At 40.0% G+C, this 10,534-nt stretch overlaps 2 protein-coding genes across 2 annotated transcripts; one reads left to right on the forward strand and one right to left on the reverse strand.

Annotated features, from left to right (window-relative positions):
* The first annotated feature begins 376 nt into the window (after positions 1-376).
* LOC120433404 lies at positions 377-1,660 on the forward strand. The gene is made up of 2 exons (XM_039599544.1): positions 377-479; positions 836-1,660. The coding sequence occupies exons 1-2, from the start codon at positions 441-443 to the stop codon at positions 1,658-1,660; spliced, it is 864 nt and encodes a 287-aa protein (XP_039455478.1). The 5' UTR covers positions 377-440.
* A 1,310-nt stretch (positions 1,661-2,970) lies between these two features.
* Positions 2,971-4,502, reverse strand: LOC120433406. Its single transcript, XM_039599549.1, has 4 exons — positions 4,175-4,502; positions 3,874-4,065; positions 3,563-3,762; positions 2,971-3,036 (listed from the first exon to the last, which is right to left on the reverse strand). Exons 1-4 carry the CDS (start codon positions 4,413-4,415, stop codon positions 2,971-2,973), a joined length of 699 nt encoding a protein of 232 aa, XP_039455483.1. The 5' UTR covers positions 4,416-4,502.
* Between the last annotated feature and the right edge of the window lie 6,032 nt (positions 4,503-10,534).

Genomic DNA, 10,534 nt, shown 5'->3' on the forward strand with positions numbered 1-10,534 from the left:
GAGATTGACAGACCACGTGACTTTCGCGCATTGCATGCCGGGAGGTGAAGGCAGGACATTTAAATTACCGCATCAAATGCAAGCATTTGCAGCACCGCAAAACGTTTTTCTCACGTTCCAATACCGTCTTGCTTTTTCTTTTCTCACCAAAAATAATATGTACAAAACGAAGGAGAACAATGCCGGTCCGTACAAAGACAGACTCGAGGAAAAGGCAAAGAAAAGGTACTTGGAAAAAATCAAAGGAGTGAAAGGGTTAGACCCTTACGAGCACACAGACTGGACAAAAGACATCAGCGTGCTGCCCAACTTTAACCACGCTCAGATTTATAATTACATGGTTCTTGGGTGAGTGCATACACTCATGAAGTTTTAGTAACTTCAGGTCACTGCAACAGGCCCAGGTGCAGTTCACGGACGGATGGGTACAGGACCTGGAAATGCACCGTGTTGAGCACAAGACCATCGTACGCACAACGGTAAGTTTACCCGTCTCACAAATCGTCTTCATAAATACACATTCGTGAACCGTTTATAAATAGGACCTTTTAGCTCACGGTAATTAATTAGTAGTGCAAAGAATATATGGTATGCATTACAGAAATGTAGCAGTGATAATAATATTGTATGCTGTAATCGTACTGGGCAATCACTGAGACAAAAATCTGTCATATATCCTGTGAATAAAAGTATATGTTGTTGTCTATGTACCATGGTAATAACAGAAGAAGCGATACGCAATATTCTGCCAGGACAATTTACCATTTATGCAAAGCTACACATTTACTGTACATTCTGTCCTCACAAACATGTTTTTCTGCATTGACTGTTTCAGGTAAATCACTCCATGCGCCTCAGCCAAAAGCCTCTTCAGCCCTGGGTTATTCTGCAATCTAATGGGGACGTTGAAAGTGCACATTGCACATGCATGGCTGGTGTGGCAGAGAAGTGTGTGCATGTAGCGGCTCTCCTTTACAAAGTTGACACTACTGTGCGTCTACGAGGTAATATCACGCCGACAGATGTCAAAGCTTACTGGATTATGCCCTCCAACATCAAGAGAGTGCAAGGAGTACCAGGCCACACAATTGACTACACCACCAGTGCAGCAAGAAAAAGGGCACTCGACCAATCATGTAGTGCTGGACAAAGTGACTGTTCTCCTAAACCCAAAATCCGGACTCGCACTGGTGGCAGCTCACTACAAGTGCGCACACTGGCCGATTTAAAGTCTCTCACAGATCTCATGCATGAAAACCGGTCAGGCCTATGCGCTGTTATGGAGGACTTCTGCCACCTATATGCTGACCCTGTCCAGCCTCGTGTCCTCCCCAAATCACTGCTACGCATCTTTGACCCACAGTTGAAGGGCTGTCAGCTATCTGTCCTTCTGCAGCACTGTGAACGTCTGAAGCACTGTGTCGTTGTCTCAAAGGCTGAGGCAGAGGCACTGGAGGAGAAAACCAGGGAGCAGCACAAATGTGACCTTTGGCACACAGCACGAGCAGGAAGAATCACTGCGTCAAACATACATGCGGTTGTGTCCACCTCCACTGCCAGTCCTGCGTTGTCAACTGTAAAGAAAGTGTGCTACCCACAAAACTGTCACATCAGCTCTCCAACCAAGAACCGCAACAATTCAAGTGGGAAGAGACAATGAAAACACAGCACGCGAGTGGTACACCTCACAGGGAAAGGTGCAGCATAGAGAACTTAAAGTTGATAAGTGTGGTTTCATAATCAACCCCGCATTCCCAGAATTAGGTGCCACCCTGATGCGCTTCGTAAAATGTGAATGTTGTGGTGAAGGATGTGTGGAAATTAAGTGCCCATATAAACACCGCAACAACAACCTCCTGCAGGCCTGTGAAGATGACAGGTTTTGTTTGGGGTTAAAAGATGGAAGGTTGAGTTGAAAAAGACACACATTTACTACAAGCAGGTACAAACACAGATCTATGTTACAAAGTCACACTTTTGTGACATTGTTGTGTGGACAACAAAAGCTTGTGTTGTTACACGTGTGATGCCAGATATAGACTTGTGGACTAAAATGTTGCCTGTCGCTCAGGATTTTTTCTACAAAGTTGTGATGCCTGAGCTCTTGGCCAATCACTACAGTGATCCAGAAACCAGTGTTTCACAAGGGCCACATTACATGGATGTCACCGTGACAAAAAAAAAAAAAGAAAGACAAAAGCTTGCATAGAAAACTAATCAAAGTATTTCAGTTACACACATTCTGAGACAACTCTTATATTGAAGGACTTTCTTGTGATTTCATGTTTAGTGTCACATTAAGGTGGACACATCTTCCTGTACTCTGCACTTTATGGTTTGTTATCTGTTGTTCTGTTACGCACAGTGAATTATTATAACGTGTTAAAATTGCAATAAATGTGTCTCACACCACTGCACTTTACAGCTGTGCTGTAAATTATTATCTCTTTATGTCCATACGCAATCTTTCTTTTCAGACTGTACTAATATACAGTGTCAGAACCAATACAAATAAAGTAAGTGTTGCACAAGTCATTCATCAGGACTGTCTTTATTTATAACTGACAAGTTTTACATGTTACTATCGAAGCTTACAGGACAAAGGCAAAATAATATACCGTTGTGCATTATTATTTCATTTTGTTAAAAACATAGCTGCACAACAAAACAAGACCAAATTGGAAAACAGTTATTCATCACTTGCTTGCTTTACAACAACACTTGGGCACATGTTTGTGAGCGCATGATACAGCAACTATCTTATCCAGCAAAGTCATGTTCTCACCTTCGCATGGCACCACAAAACCTAGACGGATGGTGTCGTTTAGGATAGTGTACTTGGACCGTGAGACAGCCTATAACACGTTCAACATGGATCCTGACATGTGCCAGTTTTCGTGTGTCCTCCACATCTTTGCTTGTAGCTGACTGCGACCCGTGTAAATGCTGGAATTTTTAAAGTGGCACCCATTAAGGCAACACTTTCCTGATATCAAAACCCCGGTCTGCGAGCACTATGTCCCCGGGTGAAAGCTTCTGTAAAAAGCCAGAAGTTTCCGCTATTCGTTTATCACTTGTATGCCCTCCCATCCTTTAGAAATGAAAGAGATGGTCCCCTGTGGTGTGATCCCAATGAGATATTTCATTGTGTGTCTACTTTTGTATGTTGAATATGTCTCCGCCATGGCACGTAAATTTTGTGCCCTCTCTATGAACAGTTCAAAACAGTCAATAATAACTGTCACCCGGTCACCAAACATCTCTACATACTGGTGTGGCATACTGGCCTGTATGCAATGTCTTCCAGGCCAGTGCACCAATGGACTCAGGTGAGCGTACAACACATTTACAGTAATGTTAAACACAGTGGAAGTGGTTGTCCGGCTAATATCAAAGAGGTGTGCAATATGTGCAATCGGAAGGTTGAGTCTTAAACGCATGAGAGTTAGCAAGAGCATCTGAAACTGGGAAATTTTCCTGTCAGTGTCTGGCAAGCTCGGGCTGATTTGTTGTAGCACCCCATTAGTAAAGCAAAAGAAGGCAGCCCTGTGTAGAATTTAACTTTAGAGTTCTCGTCTTTCAAGAATTCCATGTCTAATTTCTTTTGGACAGTTCTTTTTAACACTAGGTTTTCTTCTTGAAGGTGTGCTATTTCTTGTAACCTTTGAGAACACATTTTACACTCCTGCAGATCTTCATCCTCGTGCTTTGGATTTATCTGCTGTGGTTGGCTCTCAGCTATAGTTTCCGTAGTGACTGGTGCTGAAAGACATACATGCACACAGACAAAGACAAGATCATTGAAAGTGCAAAAATAAGACAGTGCTTAATGTGGAAAAAGTGGTATTTATTTATGTACATTGACAATTTTACCTGGATGGATTTCACCTGCATGAGCTGTCTCTGCCCCAGAGGAACGCGGGCCTTTTCGTGGCTGTTTTGATTTCGATCTCTGTTTTAACCGATCAAATCTAGCAGTGGTAGAAGCTTTAACTTCTGTGTGGCCCAGTTTGAGAGAGGGTGCCCAGTCTGGATCGCATTCCAGCATTTCGTAGGCTGGTTTGCCTACAAAATACAGCAAACATTACACAGAGCCACAATAAACAAAGGAGCATAGCGTGATGATTTCTGTTCAGCGCCATATAAGACGTATTAAATACCACAAAACACTTACCGTTGTGGAAATGCTTGGAGCAGACTAACATGTGAGGTGGAGTGTTTTCGAACGTTATATTAGGTCTTCTGATAGCGGCAATCCAGGCCATCCGTCGCCTCTTCGTGACTTCGGAGACATGGCTTGGAGAATTTCTCTTCCACGCCGGAATCCGATAAAAACCAAACGCATTTCCCGTCGACTTCACGCGGCTGTCGTTCTCCCGGCTTGTGCAGTTAATAATACAACAGGTTCTTGGCATTTTTTGTTTCTTTTTATCGCTGTGTAACTTATTTCAATTGAAAGCCTGCGTGCGCTAGTACCTCTTGCCTTGGGTTCCCACAATCCTTTGCGGTTTTACCCCTCAATGACGTCACATTTTCAATCTCTATTGCTCCAACAGTTCATCTATTTTCACCAAGCTGCTTGGCAATTGCCCCATAGCCCTTTCCAGCCTTCTGGGAAGGGACGCCTTAACGCCCACTCACATCCTGGGCCATCTGACCTCAGGAAATCACATGATAGGGTGGGGCTAGGTTTCCCAATGAGCTCACCTGAAACCCTGGCTGATTGTGACCTCCACCGTTTTCACACATTGGTTCATGTGATTAGGGTAAAGGATCATTAGGGGGTGCTTTTGTTCCTCTCGGGGGGACACTCCCACACAGAGATGGGCAGTAACGCGTAACGCGTTACTGTAATCCGATTACTTTTTTCAAGTAACGAGTAAAGTAAGGGATTACTATTGCAAAAAAGGTAATTAGATTACTGTTACTTTCCCGTAAGCACGCTGCGTTACTGCGTTCTTAAAACCGTAATTTTTTTGCGATAGTCTCATGATAATGACGAAAGCGAGTGCAACGTTCGTGACAACAGCTGTGTGCAGATCAACAATGGATAATATATCGAGTGCGGGAAAGAGTATGAGTGTGCAGCATTTAAAGCGTGGAAGTACTGACCTTATTTTGAGTTTGATTCTGTAAAAAGTGACAAAATCATTAGCGTCCGCTGTTCACTGCGTGGGAAGAAAACTTCTTTTTACAGGGAAAAACCCCCTAAACTTCCGAGCAAGCACCGAGTGCGCTACCAGGGAATGGGAAATTCACAGAGAAACTCGCGGATTCTTCCACTGACCGCTGGGGCACACCTGCACCAGGGCAAATATCCGCCTGCTATACAGGTGAAAATAGAGCAACAGGACCGCTAAGTCTTTGATTTTATTTATTTTCTGCTGTGTTTCACTTGCATTTATTTGAAAGACTGACTATAAACACACAAAAAAATTTATTTTATGTGCTGGAATGTGCAGAAAATAGGTTTAAATGTTAAACAAATTTCTTCCAGGCAAAGAATGTTGCATGTAATTAAATTTTTGCTTGATGCATAAAGTTAAAAGATTAAAACTAATAAAACAAATTTTTAAAAGAGACGTTTCCATTTGATTACATTTTGTATCATGGATTATGCAGAAAAAGTAGAATTGGGCTGAAAGATCTATTGCTTTATTACCTATTCAGGTTGTAAATCATGTTTTTAAAAAGTAACTAAGTAACTAAGTAATTAACTACTTTTGAAAATAAGTAATCAGTAAAGTAATGGGATTACTTTTGGGGGAAGTAATCAGTAATTAGTTACTGATTACTTTTTTCAAGTAACTTGACCAACATTGCTCCCACAGGGCTTAAATCTGGGACTCTCCACCATTTGACCCTAGAACTGAAGAAGCTTCTCAGATGAGAGGTGAAACGTCTTCAAGCTACTTAAAGAAGTCCAGACGCTTTTCTTTCTAAGCTCCTTAGACTACGATGACCTGGATGTCTGAGAACCTTCACAGACAATGGAATAAAGATTTCATCATTTTACTTGCTTTAACCAATAAAATATAGTTCTGTCACTTTTTGCCACTAGTCTTTTGTGTCGTAAGTGATGTAAGCTGTTAGACTTGGCAGGTTAAGTTCAATTCTTTTTTTTTCTTTTTTTTTGTACTGTTAATGCTCAGCTGTGTTAGCCACAGTCAGAGCGTCTTCCGGGCTCTAGTTCAGGCAAATCCATAGAGAATGTCTCTACAGGAAAAAAAAGACACTCTCTCTCTCTCTCTCTCTCTCTCTCTAACTCACTCAGACAGAGATACCGTAATCCTACAAAGTGGAGAACAAACAGGTCCAAGAGGGGTGCAAAGCACAACAAGGATTATGGTAAGAGACACCAACAACACTGACTGCATCCAGCTTAACAACAGTAAATGAAGGACTTCCTGCTGTAGTCACCAGCCGATCACAGGATTGCCAACAGGTGAGCTTGTTAGCACAGGTGTGATGGAGTGAAGGGCAGCTCAATTTAATTCAATAATTTGAATTAAATTCATTACAATACATTATAACAGAGAAAAACAGCAATGTCTTAATGGTGCTGATGTAACCCACATTTACATATGGCTTTCATAAAATGCGCTAAATCCTCAAAACGTGAAAAAAAGAGTTGTTAAGTTAACAGTTTACAATTTGGTTTATGGATAATAAACCATATATTTAGCATTTAAAGGGCCAGCTATTTTGAAGGGCACATGCATCACTCTTAGCCAATAAGCTGCTGCAAAATGGCGCATTGTCCCGCCATCTCTGTCTGAGAGCACGCATGCCTTCCTCTTTTTTTACAGCTGCAAAATGAGCTCTGAACAAGCTAGCACAAAAAAGGAGATGGAGATTCATTGAAAAAAGGTACAATAAGGAGCCTAGAGAATATAGAGTTTGCATTCGTCGTTGATTCAAAAAATGATTTTATGCATGTATACTGCTGAAAAAATGTAAAAGATCAAAATTATTAACTAGTTTTGGTTCTTTCTGCATTTTTTGATTGTAGAAAGTCAGGACGTAGAGGCGGCACCATTACACGCTCCTTTATTACATATTTCACCATTTTATTTTCAATCGTAAGCATAGTTATTGTTACAAGCAGTACTTTCATGTGATAACAAATTGTGAAGTGTAATTATAACTTGACAGGTCAGGTTTTTTGGGGGGGGGTTAGACATGTTAGATGAATCTGATATTGACGGTGAGCCAATCCCGCTGACGGACAAGTAGATTTCTTCCCTTGCTGCACGGCAGAGTGTGGTAGGCCAGCTGACTCTACACATCCAACTTTCTGCAACCAGCTGACAAGGTCCATGCAATATCAAATTAATTTTGCCATTTGCAGTTTTACCATTGAGACTGTTTTATTTTGAACTCAACCCTGATTTGTATATTTTGAAGAGTGCACTCAGGTAAGACTTTAAGGTAACCACTGCAATTGTAAAATAAGGTTGTTACTGACAAACAGTTGGTACCAAAGGAAAACTTTTATTTTAAGCATTTTTATTTTGTGATTACACATTTTCTTTTTCTAAAAAGGAATAATATACACAAACCGGCATTTTCAAACTTGAAAATTTCTGTCTCATTCATTTCACTTCTTCTGTATGTAGCCGAACTTTCTGCTCCAAATCATTTGAGCTCCTTTAGATCAAGTTTTGGTAAAGTAAATCTTGAGTTAAGGTTGTTTTTTTTTAAGTAACTAGAGTGTTACACTAGTATTTCACAAAATTATTTATGAGAGGTTCACTTTCATGGCTTACCAGGTCACTTAAAACTATTTCGAGGAAAAATGAGGACCCGCCACTGGGACAGGTGTAAAAATTGTGATTATTCTGCATATACACACAGACACACACACAGGGTGAAAGCTAGAAGACGAAGAGAAAAGAGAGAAATGATGAGCCAGCACTGGAGGACTATGACATTTGTGCTATAAATGTTGCCATAAGATATAATTATAAAAGAATGCTCACGTGTTATCTCAGGATATCGGTGTATGAGATGAGTCTGTTTGTAGTTTTCCAAGAGTAGTTTAATTTATTTAATTAAATGTTGATATTTAGGATTTAAATATAGAGTAATAGTGTGTGCCATGTACACAAATACAAAAAAGTATCCTGATATTGTTTAACTTATCCATCCCTTTACTTTGGTCTCCAATCCGTCCCTCTTCACAGATTACAGCTTGTTCAAATGCTGCGGCTCGCCTCCTAACTGGAATTGGAAAGTTTGCTTCTGTCACTCCAGTTCTTGCCGACGTGGATTGGCTACCCATTAAATATTGTATTGATTTTAAAATTTTGTTGCTTACTTTTACAATTATGAATAATATTGCACCTAGCTATCTCACTAAACTTCTCAGCCTGTATACTTCTAGTCGAGCGCTAAGATCATCAGGTCCTGCTACTATTCGTGCCTCTGACTCTATCCAATCTTTGAAATCACATTTGAAAACTTACCTATTTAACTTGGCATTCCCGACTAGCTAGTGCCCTCATCTCATGTCATTTTAATCTTATTATTGTATCTCTGTTTAGCTTCCTTGTTGATATTTTATGTGTATGAATTGACCCAGTGTTCAAATTGTGGTCTGATACCTGCTTTATATATCCCGCATTTTTGGTTAATTGGTGCTTCCCATCTGTTAGTGTTAGTGCTAGTGTATTTTTGTATTTTGTTCATGCCTTTTATGTAATTTATTTTAATCCATTGCATTATTGAGAAGCACTTTGGTGTACCTTTGGTTTTAAATGTGCTATATAAATAAAGTTGTATTGTATTGTATTGTAGTAACGTTTATAGAACAACAAAATGTAAGGCATAAAATTGGCATAAAAGGGAGTGAGCAACAGGAAATACCCATGAAGGACTGACTTAAATATCCAGAGGATAAGAAGACAAGACATGGAAGTACATGAATCACTTATTTCTGAGCCGTGACTACTACCACCTTTACAAAGCATGTATCCTATGAAAGTGATCTCAAAAGGTATTGTCATCAGTTTGAGGATCCAACGCACAATATGTGCATATAGTGCGATACCCTTTTTTCACCTTCTACGTTCTACTGTGTTAGGGTTTTATGTATAGTGACAACTTTTTTTTAATAAGCAGAAAGGGACTTACGAGTATCTTTGCATTTTAATCAACAATGTCATTTTTCTTTTTGCGATATCTCCAGACATTTATATTACTAAAACCAAGTGGGTCACTGGGGTTGAGGGCATATCCAAAGTGAAAGAGTGAATGAGGAAGAAAAACCAGTCGTGCAATCAAGCAGGGATGCCAGGAATCTGCACCTGTCAGTAACTGATTGAATGAGTTGGAATGCCACACACTCAGAAGACCTCAAAAACACTGTGACCACTGTGATTCACACGCACATTCTCAACAGACTGTAGAAAGGGGAAGAAAGGTGACCATGTATAAAGGAAAAGAGGAGGGGTATGAAAGAAAAGGGCAGTCAGCACTGAGTGTTGCCACGGCCATAAACCCTCACCTTTGCAAAGCCTTGTTCCTAAAAATGTGATGTCAAAAACTATTTGGGCCCTCAGAGTGAAACAAAAAGTAAAACAGTTTTTCATGAAGTGAAAGACAACACATTTTCTTAGGATGCCATGCACAACATGTGTATATGGTGTAATAACCTTTTTTCCATTTTTTACATTCTACTGGATTAGTGGGGGTGGTTTGTAGTCAAAACTTTTATCAAGAGAAAAAAAGCACAGTTAAGCATCATAAAAATGAAAAACACAAGGATTCAACCTAAACTTTTTTGTTTTACACTTTTTAGCACTTTTTTTCATTCTCTCTTCAATTTCTCTGTTTTCTTCGTTTTATTACAGGGTACTTACATTACAATATAAAGCACCTTGATGCAATCTGTTAGGTCAGGGGTGTCCAAACGTTTTTCAATGAGGGCCAGATACATAAAAATATAGGAGGGGCTGGGCCACTTACTAGAAATTAGGTATATAACCTTAACTTTAGTGTATTAAAGTTAGAAAAATCACTTAAAAGTGGTCAAATATGTTATATTGTTGAATATAATTAAAGACAAAACTGCCTTCATCACAGCTTTCCATAAATGGATCTTTATTGATTTATTCAGAAAAAGCTTTGGTAGCTCATTCTCAGAACAGCAGCAGATTTCTTCTTAGACAGAAGATTTACAGCACAGAGAAAAAAACAATAAAGATGGGACGGGTACATTTCAAGTTTGTTATTTAAGTTATTAGGCTTAGCAACACACCTATTAACGTTCGTTTGAAACCGTTATCAACATTAACAGACTGAACTGGACTTAATAACAGGAGTGCATATAATTTTAGTAAATTATTCTGGTGAGTATCAGCTGCGCTGGGTATGTAAATCGGGCCATCCAGCTGCGGTGCTGATCGTACGCCACTCGTGCCAAAAATCCGGACAAATGTCACTTGATCAAGGAGCAGATCTGCTCTCGTCCACTCCCCGCAAAAAAATTAGCAGCTGTGTGGTGTCTGTGGCATCGGTGCTCTAATCGCAT

This window comes from Oreochromis aureus, linkage group 3 (genome assembly GCF_013358895.1).
Source record: "Oreochromis aureus strain Israel breed Guangdong linkage group 3, ZZ_aureus, whole genome shotgun sequence".
Taxonomy (NCBI): domain Eukaryota; kingdom Metazoa; phylum Chordata; class Actinopteri; order Cichliformes; family Cichlidae; genus Oreochromis; species Oreochromis aureus.